Source organism: Lagenorhynchus albirostris, chromosome 10 (genome assembly GCF_949774975.1).
Source record: "Lagenorhynchus albirostris chromosome 10, mLagAlb1.1, whole genome shotgun sequence".
NCBI classification, from domain to species: domain Eukaryota; kingdom Metazoa; phylum Chordata; class Mammalia; order Artiodactyla; family Delphinidae; genus Lagenorhynchus; species Lagenorhynchus albirostris.
In genome coordinates, this window is record NC_083104.1 from 95,940,271 (window position 1) to 95,954,988 (window position 14,718).

The 14,718-nt window shown below is 44.6% G+C and overlaps 1 protein-coding gene across 1 annotated transcript in view; it reads left to right on the forward strand.

The window, feature by feature from the left end:
- Positions 1 to 6,738: 6,738 nt before the first annotated feature.
- ADTRP (androgen dependent TFPI regulating protein) overlaps positions 6,739 to 14,718 on the forward strand; it is a 68,799-nt gene continuing 60,819 nt past the window's right edge. Inside the window, 1 exon segment of the mRNA XM_060164278.1 lies at positions 6,739 to 6,906. Within this exon segment, the coding sequence (XP_060020261.1) occupies positions 6,754 to 6,906 (153 nt within the window). The 5' untranslated portion in view covers positions 6,739 to 6,753.

The following is a 14,718-nucleotide window of genomic DNA, read 5'->3' on the forward strand; positions in this document are numbered from 1 at the left end:
ATGGAAGAACTTAAGTCCTAACATACCAACAACTACCTTAAATGTAAGTGTCTAAACACAACTATTGGGTTTCCCTGGTGGCGCAGTGGTTGAGAGTCCGCCTGCCGATGCAGGGGACACGGGTTCGTGCCCCAGTCCGGGAAGATCCCACATGCCGCGGAGCGGCTGGACCTGTGAGCCATGGCCGCTGAGCCTGCGCGTCCGAAGCCTGTGCTCCGCAACGGGAGCGGTCACAACAGTAAGAGGCCCGCATACCGAAAAAATATATAACTAACTAACTAACTAAATAAATAAACACAACTATTAAAAGGCAGAGATTGGCACAGTGGGTTAAGAAAAACCTCACAACTCATCTATGCTGTTTACAAGAAACTTGCTTTAATTTCAACAAAATAGGTAGATTGACCATAAAAAGATTAAAAATATGTACCATGTAAGCATTAATTTTAAAAAAGAAGAAATAATAATATTACTATCAGATAAGGTAGACTTTATCTGAGCAAAGAAACTTACTAGAGACAATGAGAGACATTACATAATGTGAAAAGGATTAATCACCAGGAAGATGTAGCGATCCTAAAGATACATGTACCAAATAACAGAGTCTCAAACACATAAAGCAAAAACTGATAGAGCTGAAAGGAGAAATAGACTAATCCATAATTATTGTTAGGGACTTCAATACTGCTCTTTCAGCAAATGACATAATTATTAGATAGAAAATCAGCAAAGTGCAGTTTAGGTATATGAATATACATGATTCACACATGGTACTATACAGACTACTAAAACAAGATAACCAGAGCTTAACTGCTGATCTTCTTGTGGTGAATTTCCCAAGAAAACAGGCATTTACATGAGAGTTTTAAAAGACTGAAACTGGAATTGCTGATTGGTCAGCACTGACTATGTTTTTTAACTTTGCTGATTAGTTCAGCATATAAAATTTTATCTGAAATATCTGAGTTCTTTCATGAGAAAACTCATGTATTTCTCATTAACACAATTTTGCAAAACATGAAATCTGACATGGCATCTAAAAAAGTCATTTCTAGGTTTCTCTTTAATGAAAAGTCATTTCAGTTTCTCTTTAATAACTTCATCAGACCTCACATAATGAAGTGACACACAAACTAATTAAAGCAAGAGAAATTCACCTGAAAATTTCAGAGCTTGGGTACAAAACAAAGCAATTCAAGAAACAGTGAAAGCTCACTGGTCTGATTGTTAAGACACTTGTATTCTGGTCATTGCTCTCCCATTAACAGCTGTGTGATTTGGGGCAAGTCCTTTAACCTCTCTGAGCTTTAATTTTCTCATCTGAAAGATGAAGAGGTTGAATTAACTGACCTCAAACTCTTCTTTCCTACTCTAAACTTTTAAGACAATGTGAGTCAATTTCATGCTTGTAAACAGGAAGAGTTCTTTGGGCTCCCAATTGAAAATGCACCATCAAAACTACCAACAGAGAACTCTGCTGCTCTAAGTGAGTCTGAGAAGATTAACACAGACATTGCATTCCACTGCAAAAGCAGAACTGGAGATCAAAAAGTAAGGCAGATCTGAATCAGGTTTCCCAATGCAACCGGCAAAGTGATGGGCCAGGAAAGTTTTCATAGACTGAAAAAAACAGGTTCCAGTGCCTTTCTGAGCTGGCTTGGTTTGGTGGCTGGAAACCCACACATGGTCTCACCAAACAGACTTCAGATGGGAGCCTTTAATAAATGTTCTAGTTTTTGAAAAGCAGGGCAGTCACAGTGGCCTCTGAGAAAATCAAGTGCTGTTAGATGTGGTATAAATAACCCAATGGGTGAAACGCTTCATTCTAACTCAGTTTTCAGCCACATGTACGGCAAATGGACAAAGGATCCTAGGGACGCAAAGTCCACTGGAAGGAAGATCCTCGTCTCCCTGAACCTTGACTTCAACTGGGCATCTCACACATTTAATTATTTCCAGAATAAAAGGTAGGTACCTTTTACTGGGGAGAGGGCCTTTAGAAGACAGTGGGGGTGATATTGGTTCAGAGGCAGCAGTGCTTCCAGGGATATACAAACAGCACTGGGTTATGAGAGTGGTAATAATCTGGAAACCCAACAGTTAGAGAACCTTCCTCCGCCCCAGGTAGATATTAAGAATACCACAATACCAGAATTGATCCATGCAAACAAATCTTCATTAGCATCTAGAATTTACTTGCTACCATAAACAGTGCTGAGGGCCCAGAATTGCATCAGATACTCCTGGAGGGGCACACAGACCGGCTCCATCAGTTAGAGTTCCAGCGGAAAAAGGTAGCCCCACCCAGCTGGGAATTTAACAATGGGACTATTTACCAAAGGGTGGGTGAAGCTAAGGGAGCCTATAAGGGCTGGGGAGGTATATATCAACTTTAAAGGGAAGGAGCCGTCTCAACATGGTTCTCTGTAGGTTAAGAAGGTAAGTGGAATACAGGTAAGTCCCACCAACACGTCTTGTCTTGAAGCTTAAAATGATTGGGATTTACCGGTTAGTTTGTTCAGCACCATCAGTGGGAGGGGTCTCTCCCTCGTGCCAGAATGAAACCACACTCCCTCAACCTCTTCCCCATAGCCTCAAGAATTCTGGGCTCCATCACCCTTAATTCCTTCTCTCCACTGTGCTACCTGCAGTCATCACTGTGAAGGGGCTTCCAACGCCTTGCACTATGGTTGGCTCTACAGTATGTGCTGGAGTGGGTGTGTATCGGTGTGGGCTTGGGACTCCCGGCCAATCTCTTCAGAGGCTAGCCCACATCAATTACTCCTTTAGCCCAACAGATGTCCTGGCTTTAGGAAGTGAGACAATCACCATTCCAGATTCCCTGAGCCCCATTTCACACCTGAGGGAACTAACTAACATCCCAATGAGGCTGATGTCTGACCAGCTCAAGGTCATGCAGCAGACTCAAGCCCAGGTTTGAGCCCCTGCTCTTTGTACCTCATCATTCTGTGACTGGCCGAAGAAGGAATGGGTTACAATCTCCATCAGACAAAACTGTTACCTGTGCTGGTGGTTACCACAACTTTACTCAGTGAGATTACATTAATTCTTACCTTCTCCTACATGACATCGAGAGTCTCCTATGATTTACTCAATGCATTCATCTTTAACTCCATCTTCTGCATATTTAGAATGACAGAATAATTTGCAGGATAATTTAGGCTCCATTAGTATGTTATACATGCCTCTATTACAGTACTTATCACATTGTGCTGTAATTTTTTGTTTACATATCTGTCTCTGCCACTTGACTGTGAGTTCCTACGGGGATTAGCCTATGTCTTACTCATGTTAGTATTCCACCTCCTCCCCAGAACCCAGCAGCTGAACATTTTGAACGTCGTAGGTTTTTAATGAATGAGGCAGCTATTTATAGTAAGGCTCAGCAGACGACCACACCTGGTTTGCACACATTCATTTATTCAACAGGTATTTATTAAGTTCTTACTGTGTGCCTAGCAATATGCTAAGCTCTAGGAATCCAAACATACCACCTCTGTGTGTTTGGGATATAATGGGAGATAATGGCACATAAAAAAAGATAAAATCCTAATTGCTACAGACTGTGTTTCTCCAAAATTCATGAATTGAAATCTTAATCCCCAAAGTATTGATATTAGGAGGAGGGAAGGTGATTAGGTCATGAGGCTGGAGCATTCATGATGGGATTAGTGTCATTACAAAAAAGGTCCCAGGGAGATCTCTGGCTCCTTCCCACGTGTGAGGACATAGCAAGAAGACGACTGTCTAGGAAGCAGGCTCTCACCAGACAGAATCTACCAGCAACTTGATCCTGGACTTCCCAGCCTCCAAAACTGGGACAAATAAGTTTCTGTTGTTTACAAGCTACTCAATCTATGGCGTTTTTGTTATAGCACCCTGAATGGACTAAGACACTAATCATCATGCAATTTGCAGAGACACACAGGGTATTAAGGGAGACTAGAAGTGGCTAATTAATATGGCCTGGTTGAGGACAGGTTCAGGTAAGGGTTTCTAGAGAAGGAAACTGCTGAGCTGCATTTTTGAACATGGTTATGAAATAACCAGTCAAAGACATGCTGTGAGGAGGCCATCAGGGAGAGGAAATAATAAGAGTAAAGGCACTAGGACATGACATAGCCAGTTGTGACTGGAAAACTATGCCAATTTGGTGCTGTAGGACGAACATCAACTATGAGACAAGAGTAAGGCAGGAAAGACTATCAAAGCTAGCTGAGAGTGGCCAGTTCACCAAGTTATGGAACTTGGATGTTATTCTGTTAATGATACTGATGCAGTAAAGGGACTTAAGCGGGGGAGAGATGTGGTAAGACTGGCATTTTAGGTAGAATCACTCCCTGACCTTGTGAAGAACAGAGTTGGGGGATAAGACTAGAATTAGGAAAACCAGTTAGAAGACAGTTACTAAAGTACTGGAAAGAGATGAAGAAGACCTGAACTAGGTCAGTTGTAGAAGGAATGGAAAGAAGAGCACTGACTTGAGCTTGACTTGGGAGATGAACTTAGCAGGATCTGGTGGTTAGTTGGATTTGAGGAGTAAGGGAGAGAGAGGAAACAAGGAAGACTCCCAGTTAGAAGACAGGGCCATACTCACAGACGGAGAATAGAGGTAAATAGTCAGGTTTGGGGCAAGGTGCTGAATTCATTTTAAACATCTTGAGTTCGAGGTGCATCTAACTAATTGAGGAAATGTCTAACAAGCAGTCAAAGATATGTTTGAAGCTTGATGGAGATGGGGAGAGGGCTGGGATTAGAGGTATAAAATTTTGGGTCCTAAACTAGAAAGCAGTGGTAGAAATCATGAGAGTCAGCAAAATCGCTATGGTGAGTATGTAGTGTGCGATGGACAAACAGCTGGGCCAGGTCCCTGGGAAACACCAGGGAGATTTAGGTCTTTGTCTCCTCTCCTTTCCCAATATTTCCTCAATTCTTTACCCATCTGCAGACCTATGCTTGGGATTTTGTATAAAGGGATAAAAATCCCTAAATCTATAATGATGCTTACCATGAAAACACCCTGGGAGACATATAGCACAGTACCTCATATATGCACCAACTTTTAAAACATAACTGATCCTTTCCTGAGAGAATTTTCTGATGGGAGAGGTAGAGGAATAAAAGGGGCTCGGCAGGGAGAAACATTGCAAAGGGAGTCTGAGGGTGTGTTTCTTTGTGGCCAGGCGCACTGGTTATGAGTGCAGCCTGCAGCTCTGCCTGCCCCTTACCAGCTTTTGAATGCATCCAGCTTGGGCTGCAATTTCCTCATCTGAAAATGAGGATTACAGTAGTACTTACTTCATAGTAGTGTTTAGAGTGTTAACTGAGTTCATATGCGCAAAGCATCTGGAACATCGCCTGCCTCATAGTAAGTACTGTACAAGTATTAGCCGCTATTGTTATTTACCATTTTAACTTAGGCCATGGAGTTGTGTACCGCATTTTCCGTCTCTCATTTCCCAGACCATCCTCTCCTTTGGGAATGGTTACAATGCAGACCCTATATTGTTGGCTCAGGCTTGTCCTACCCCCGTTTACAGTTCCTGATGTCCCCGTTTACAGTCCCCGTTTACAGTTACAGATCCAGTGACTTAGGAGGTAGGTTTGTTTTTGTTTTATACTCCATGTGTAGCCTGCAGTTCTTTCTCCCAGTACTTGTAAACCCTGATTAAATCACTGAACAGCACCACCTACAGACTTACATAACTGCATCAGGAGCATTTCCCTTGGGGATCTGCTCAAAACCCTCTGAGTCAGTTGCCCAGGGAAACAAGCTGGTGATGTCACAAGGTCCCTTCTGTCGAGCCTGAGGCAGGGCCCGGTTCTGGCAACTTTACCCAGCCTAAGCATACTCTTGTCCTCTCCAAGGCAATGCAGAGACCCTCATCCTCTCTCAGCAGTGTCTGAGCTCAGGTATATTGGGGTAGTGACCACACACCTCTTCCTGATTCTCTGGCCACAGACCACTTGCTATGCTTCTTCCCTCCAAGGGAACAGAAATGCCTGTTTAAATGGAGTGTCTGGGACAGCTCTCAGTAACTCTTGGTTCTCTAGAGTATAGATAAAAAACTGCGGGGGGTGGGGGGGGGGAAACAACTAACTGAAACGCTGGGGCTGCTCCCTAGAGGATCAAAGGTTGTTTCAGATTTTATAGGGCCTCAGAGACCTTAGGAGCAAGATTACAACACCCTTCCCCTTTCTAAATATTTACTTCCCTCCATGCGATAAACACGCCCACAATCTCTCCCTCCTGGCCTGTCAACCTGCTTCTCATTCTCTCAAGATATATTATGGCAACTTCCTTATTCTGCCCCCAAGAAAAGAAAATACGACCATGACGGTAGGTATTTTCATTAGAGTTCTCTGGTACTTAACGATAAGGTCATTTAATCATGCCCTGACCCAGTCAAATAGTGCAAAGTGCACTTCTTACATTGCTCCCTGCCCTCTTCAAAGCCTAAATACTGAAACATATGCAAATTTGCAGATTACCTATTATCTAAGTGAAGGCATCTGAAAATCAGCAATAATCCTGTCTCCCACGTTTATCAGGAAAGGAGCCTATGAGAGAAGCAAAATTCAGCCATGGTGGAACTCTCAATCCCAGAGGGGTGTGTTACACAGCTCTCCTTCTCTGGCCCGGCCTGCCATAGGACTTCCGCTGTCACCTGCGGAAGTACGCCAGAGGGAAGCTACTTTGAGACCATTACAGTCCCCTGGTCAGAGCTAGCCATGACGAGGACTTCTACGTGCATATACCACTTTTTTGTTTTGAGCTGGTATATTTTCCTCAATTTTTATATCTCACAACAAGGAGAGGATCCACGGAAATCCAAAGTCTTTCTAAATGGTGGACAATGGAAGTACTTAACATTCCTTAACCTGGTAAGTCCATTCGGCTGTATCAGGAAGCAAGCTATTTGTCTGTAATATCAGTGCTTCTACACATAACACCTTTGGATTTTATCAAGTACAACATTCCAATATTTGTCTTTCTTCGTCACTGTTTGTTTGTGAGTTTTGGCATTCTCTTTTACTTGACAATTTGCTCTGAGAAACCCCATTTGGGAGTTATCCATAGCTACCTTTTGTGCTACTTGTTAAAGGCTCTTTTGAAAAGAATCTTGTCTTGAAGTTCTCAGATGAGCCCAAGTGGGGAACTAAACTAATGGTTTCACCATGGGACTGACTACATATGCAGGAGGAATTTTGAACTTTGCTTGGGGAAGTCTGTGAGGGAAGGCAGAGTGGTGCATGTTGCGTGGGAAGTGCAATTTCCAGTGGAGGAATAATGCCCTTTTACAGCACACACAGACTAACAGATTTATCTAAGAAAAGCAAATACATTTTGCCATGTTCGGATCCCACTTCAATTTTTTATAGGCTCAGGCTCCATCTTAAAGGACAAATCACCCAACCAAATGGTAAATACACATTTTCAACTATTTACAAACCAATCACATCACTTGATCCTTTCTTGTCTCCCTAGCCCAGCTGACCACAATCTGATGAATGAAGTGATGAAGTGTGAATGAATGGGAGAAAAATAGGTTTTTAAAAAATATTTTGGAAATATGTAAAATTATTTTTAGAGTTAAAAGCTAAACATGCTGCAGCCTTTGGGGATGCTAATTAAAGTTTTGAGATTTTTAACCTAAATGCAGGGTACCGTATAAACATCTGATTTCAGAAACTAGACAAAATATTCCAGTTCTTTGGCATCATAATCCTAGGCAGAGGTAATGCATGGCAAAAAAAAAAAAAAAGAAGATGACTCTCTGTAATGCTAAGGAGAGGAAATTCAGAAGGTTCAAATCAAAGCAGCCTGGAAGCTCAGCTTCCTCCTCTCTGGTAACTTGCTGGCTTTTGATTTTGAGATTTGAGCCCTGAATACAGTTCTACTGTGCCTGAAAACTATCAAGGTGATGGCTTGTTTCAATAATAGAATTTTATGAGAAAACAAGTAAATAGAAAATAACAAAAGATGATTTGTGGAATTAGAATCATACAGTAAAAGTCTCAGCTTGATGTATCTATTAGCTTCACATTAAGAATAGTCAAGGTAAAGAGAGCAGTGTCAGCCAGGACTGATGATCTAATCAAATCCAAATTCTAGTATGGTTGTCCTCCCTCACACTAAGCATGGCTAAGAGCAGATTCATCACTGACTCCCAAACCCCATCTCCCTGGCTTCTTAATTATAGCTCGGTTACATGTCCCAGAGGCACCATATTTCCAAGAATGGAAAAAGACACTCATCTGTCCAGGACACTTATTTCCTAGTGTTAATTCCCTGACTAATCAGCCACCAAATCCTGTGTCTTCCCTCTTACTAGGTTCATCCCTTCTTCCCCAATCTTACTGCCCCTCTCATTGTAGGTGTTTATTAGTTGGTACCTAGATGACCAGATCACCTCTTCACTGTCCTCCCATTATCAGTCCATCCATCACTCAGATTTCAGATTAATCTTCCCAAAGAACTGCTCTGGGTTTTGTTTCGCTTCGAACATCATAAGCCTGCCTGAGAAGTGTGGTCAGCTACTCAAGAAACCACAGGGGCTCCCTCCTACCTTACAGGACCAATCTAAACGCCTGATTTAAGAGCTCACCTGCCTACTTGGCCGTCGGGCGCTCGCCTCCCTAGGAAGCTTGGTCTATTCTCCAGGAAGGCCTGTGTCTTCTCCAGTGTTGGTCCCTAGGCTTTTGCTGTCACTGTTCTACCCATATTCACACTATCCTTGAATGAAAGGCCTACCTGCTTCCACACCACCTGCTGCTTTCACAGACCACCTGAAATCCCATATTCTCCTTAAAATCTCTGCTGAGCAACTCTAGCCCAAATTCGTTTTTTCCTTTCCCTGAATTTTTACGGCTTCTCTCAGTCTCCGCTTATTTATGTATAGTATTGTTTTCTCATTTCCACCCACATGTGATTCTCAACATTTCAATCAAATTGTAAGTGGCTCCCAAACAGGAGTTTTGTCTCCTAAGTTTTTGCCAGCCCTGACGTTCTAGGATTCTACATTGTATTTGCCACAGTGGCTGGCGCAGATTATCCCCATAATAAAAGCTGGGTGCCTTGGTATGTTGACTGGACTTGACCTCACTTTTCTGTATTCCTGAGCAGTATAGTCTCTTCTGACATCTTCTGGCCCTTGAAATGGGCAGAGAGGGGCTTCCCTATGGCTGTTTCCTTTCTGCTGTTAGGTGTCATCCTGAAATTGTGACTTAATGCAACGTTTTCCAACTGGTGAAGATGGGTTGAATGTGTTTTAGAGGATCGATTTAAGGTCAGACTTCAAATACGTGACATCACGTGAAATACTGCGCCTTAAAATTTCTAGCTCTTGAGGTCTTGTGGGCTGATTAATGGTTGTGTTTCCTAATGATTAATTAGTGTTAACTAACGAATAATTAGTTAACGGTTGCGTTTACAAAGTCACAGAGGTCTCATAACTTGCTATAACACTCTTAAATTTATTTTATGTAAACATATTGAAGTCAGTACCCCATCCTGCTTTCCAGGAAATTTACATCCCGCCCCTTTAAACAGCTTTCATTTCTAGTTGGCTGAATATCCGTCATGGCCCCTAAGAACAAAGTCCAACTTAATCCAAGTCAGCATTCTAAGTGGGCCCCATTTCCTCCTGAAGCTACCCCAGGGGCTTCAAAGGATTGATGCCTGGGGCATGAGGTGAGTTAGTGGGGGTGCCACTGAGGAATGGCGACCAATTCCTGCCTAGTGCCTAAGGAGAGTAAAGGAAGAAGAGGAGAGATGTGAGTCTCTGTCTAATGAGGGAGTAAACTGACCCCAGGGAAGAGGCAGCCAATTCCCTGCTGGGAGGGAAGGCAGTAGAGCTTAGTGGGTATAAGCAGGAGCTCCAAGATCATGAGCTCTCTGGGATGGTTCCTCAGTTCCACCTCCTACTGACCCTGGTCTGGGTATTTCTTTGTCTTCTATTTACAAATCTGTCAAATAGTGCATAACCACAGAGTGACCGTAAGGGACAAAGGACGTAAGGGAAGCACTCAGAATGGTGTAAGAAGTGGAAAACGGAATGAGGAGATAGGAGAGTGCTGGTGAGCTTCTAGCCATCTCATCTTTGAGTACAGAAAGGATGGTGCAGAGGGGAGGGTAATTTTGGGGGACATCAGTCCCCTCACTGAGCACCATGGGTGGTGGGTCATGGATTCAGGCAAGGGTCACCCAACTGCCTCACTGCTCAAGTACTTCCCTCCACAGGCTTCACACTTCAGCTTCCCAGCTAGAGGAGGACCACTGTGGAGTCAATGCTTTCCCTATATAATAGTTGCCTAGGTGGATGCCCTCAGGCACTGGGGAAGCCCTAGAGCTAGAGTCTGCAAGCTCAGGCAGAGGGCAGTGAATCCTGCTGAATGCGGTAGCCCCCAGGAGCTGGCAAGGAGACAAGGCAGTGCTGTGGACATCCTCGGGTGCTCACGTTGGCTCAGGCTTCCAGTGCCTGGGTCTTCCACAATGTTGTGTTCCCTCCTCTCCATCCACTCCACTTCCACCCAGGGACTGTCCCTGACCCCAGGGAATGCAAGCTGGGGAGAGGGGACAGAGGGATTTTTCAGCTACAATTGAAATCGGCTTGCAGAATTCATAAGAGTTTGCTGGGTTTTCCTCTTTTTAAAAATAAACTTCCTTCTGAAACATGGTTAGAGGTGGTGCCTCATAACTGGGATCTCCGGGGGAGATTCTGGGCGGGCCCCTCCCTGTTTCCCTCCCCCCACTTCACCAACAGAGGCATGACATTGCCCTCCCCTCTTCATATAAAGTTGCCCAAGCCGCAGGCAGCTCTGACCTTATTATCGTCAAGCTCTCAGGATGACAACAGCCACTTCATTACATAGGTCCTCAGGGATGGCAAAGCAGGGCCAGGGGAAGAGAGATCCTTGAGAGATCCTTGGGGACGTTCCATCGTTCAAACTCCAAGGTAGCCCATGAACAGTGAGAGGACAGGGATCCATTTATAGTATGTAGAACCCACTGCGATACTTGGGGCCAACCTTTAATTTCCATCATCGGGTTAATATATTCATCTGTGGAACTCTTAAGCTCAGCAGACTCAGAAATACACTTAACTGTCTATTCCACAAAAATGCTTAAGATCACTGTTTTTACCTCTCAGATAGTTGAAAGGATGAGGGCTGAGAGAAGGGAAGAGTCACCACCAGTACCCGAAATAAAACAGCTGTGCTTTACTGAGTAACCATGACAGCGTTTTGGTAGGTTCTTTGTGCACAGTATAAAGATTAGTGATCGAAGGCCTAGCTTCTGGAGCCAGACTGCCTGGGTGCCACTCACTTGCCACGTGCTCTTGAGTGAGTTACCTAACTCCTCTGTGCCTCATATGTAGTGGATCTGTGGTGTGGCACACAGGTTCCCCTACCTCCTCAGCATCAAGGTTCTCATTCCCCAGCTCCTGGGAGAAGGGGTGCTGCCTGCTGGTGACTCCTAGCTGAGCTCTCATCCCACAACTGTCCTCAGCAGAAGGGAGCTACCTGGACCAAGGCTTAAGACCTCCCTGAGGTTGCTGCGTGCAAAGACTGGTTGACCTGGGCTACAAAGGCTGGGCTCCAGGACAACTCTGAAGGGACAGCTCAACTCCAGGGCTCCTTCGGGGATTAGCTGATCCCATGCAACTGTACTGCCCTTCCGGTTTTCCTGGTGCTCAGTCCTTCTCCCTCCCTCCCTCCCTCTTCTCATGGATGTTCTGAGAGCACTCCTCCATGAACACCCTTCAGGCAGATCTCAGCATCTCAGATTCTGTTTCCCAAGGAACCTGGCCTACAAAACGTAAAATGGTAAATGTACCGAAAAGGTTCCTCCTCTTCTGCCGCCTCTTCTTCTTCCTAATAAAGACATATTAACATAGAACCTGCCCTGGTCTGTATTATGCCTAACTTCTGGCACCTAAGAGACATTCTGTGAATGTTGGCTGCATGAATAAATGATCAGAACATAACTCTTAACTGGTAAGAGCCACTTTCTAGAGAACCCCATCCCACCCGTAAGACAGCCTACCGCACGGCCATCCTACTGCTACACTGAAGCCAGCTGTTATCAGCTATACAACACTGGCTAAGCATTCTTACAAATCTTCCTTCCAACCTGTCCCTCAATGTTCTTAGTTTCTTCTCTTTATTTTCTTGTGTTCTTCATATCAGTTCTCCTCCCATGTTCTTGATCTCATTCTTTCATCTGTTTCATAAGCTCAATGCACGTGAATAATGTCTGAAATATAATATTACATATAATAGATATATTTGACAAACTTCCTCTACCTGTCCCAGATGCCACCACCCTTACCACCACAGTTATACAAAATGCTCATCACAATGAGTCCCCATTTGCTATTTTATTCTGAATTAATCTCCACTGCAAGTGTTGCATCATTCTGAAGGCGAGACCTGAGAAAGTCCCGGCCTGTCTGAGTCAGGCACAGAGAGCTGAGCTGGGCGTTGGATTACTTGACTCATTCAGTCAGAGTTGTAATGTCTTGCTCAGGAAACTTGTGGAATCTCCCTCTCTGGAATTATTTTTAAATGAAGAAATTCTCATTTCCTGGGATAGTTTAAGAGGATTCTGGCTTAGAGCAAGGAAAATAAACTTGACGACTTAGAAAGGTTAAGCTTCTGTGTTTTCAAGATTGTTGTGAATTTTGTGAAGACATATGAATGTAAAAACGAAACATCCTTTAGCTATGGTTTCTCAAGTTGCACTAGTTATTAAAAAAATGTAAATTAAGCTCTCCCAGGTGGGAAGTTTGTCAGCTAGCAACAAAAATGGAAGACAGCTAACAATCTTAGATCAGCAGTATTTCAGAAGAAAGGACAGATGGAATTAGGGAAGAACTGGTAGAAAAAAATTAAATTAGACAGCAGCAACTCTGAAGTAAACCCTGACCAAGAATATACCGTTAACTCTGCTTTTCTGAGCGGCCCAAATAGTTGAGAAATGTAAACAACAGTAATTTTGCTGTAAGAGTCGTAAAAGAAGGCCAGTTGTTGCTATCTTCTTTCAATGCTACTCTATTAGTTTGCTGGGGCTGCCATAAAAACGTACCACAGACTGGGGAGCTTATACAACAGAAACTTCCTCAGAGTTCTAGAGGCCAGCAGTCCAAGATCAAGTTGTTAGCAGGGTTGGTTTCTACAAGCCTCTCTCCTTGGCTTGTGGATGGCTGCCTTCTCCCTGTGTCTTCACGTGGTCTACCCTCTGTGTGGGTCTGGGTCCTAATCTCCTCTTCTTCTAAGGACACCAGTCCTACTGGATTAGGGCCCACCCTTCTGTCCTCATTTTAACTTAATCACCTCTTTAAAGATCCTGTCTCCAAATACAGCCACTTCCTGAGGTGCTGAGGGTTATAACTTCAAATATGAATTTTGGGGGCATACAATTCAGTCCCTAACAGCTGCCATTTTCCCCCTTGACTATTCCTTCTGTGAGTGTCTTATAAACATCCCCGTGTACTGTCCTTAGAGAATGAGCAGACCAGTGTCTGGTTTTGTGAGCTGATGCAAACCTGCCCTTGAGGCCCTGCAGGAGGCCTCCCCATTGAGTAAGCCCATGCCACCTCCCTCTCCTTGCTCGCCAGCTCTGCTGTGTGGATCCTCTATGCCCTAGTTCTCGCCTGTTTATTTCTTTTGGCAACACCCTAGCGCCCCCCCCCGGGCTCCTATGCAGGGGCTCATAAATATTCCTTGTTGACACAGATGATGGCGCATCAACGTGGGTTAACATCGATGGAGACAAGGCTGCCTCACGCACACAGCTGGCATCTCTCCAAAGTGACATATGCCTGTGAAATAACGTGTGAGCTGAGGGGAGAGGGGGAGAAGTGATTGGCAAGTTTGTGGTGTGGAGCAAATTTTTATCGGTGAAGGAGAAGCCACGGAGGCTCTGAGTAATGTGTTCTTTCCCCAGTCCAATTTCCACATTCTGTGACTGGGAAAGGCAAGAGAAAGTCAGGACGAGCTTGACTCATGCTGACGCTAGGAAGTTCTCGCTAAGGAAAGCGGTCACAGGGACTTCACATGCTGGGTGGAGGCGGCCTCTCCCCAAGGAGGGAAAACCTGGCAGGCACTCAGCGCTCAGTGGGAGATTAATTGCTGTGTGGATTAATTGCTGTGTTGATAGAAAGGTGCAGGCCTCCTCACTGGGGCCCAGGCCCCTCGTCTGCCCTTCCTAACTCCAGCAGCTTCCTGCTATGGCCTCAGGGGTGAGCTGAGAGCTGCTGGGGAAGAAGCGGAGAGAAGGAGACTTCTCCTAGCATTCAGTGCAAAGACTGCACTCCAATTCTGCAGCGCTCAGGGCTCAACGGCAAAAGTAAATGACGAGTATTGGGGTGGCAGCCTCTTCATGGCATTTAAAACTGTAGCCCACCCTCCCTGGAATGGCCCCTTCTGGCTTGAAGCTTCCTCCTCCCTCAGGGCCATGGGGTTCTTGCACATTCCTGATTTTCTACCATCTGATCATTCTTTGCTACTTTGCTTCCCCCTTAGCCCTTCTGTCCCTTAGAGGAGGGCATTTCCTCAGCATTTGCTTCCCACTTCTCTCCTCTTCCCTTTGTCCTCTCTTTAGAAACCTCATCCCACCATGTGGGCTCATCTCCGCAGCCCCGCCTCCCTGGAGGCTACCAGGTCTGCATTTCCAAATGGAAGTTCCTCTAG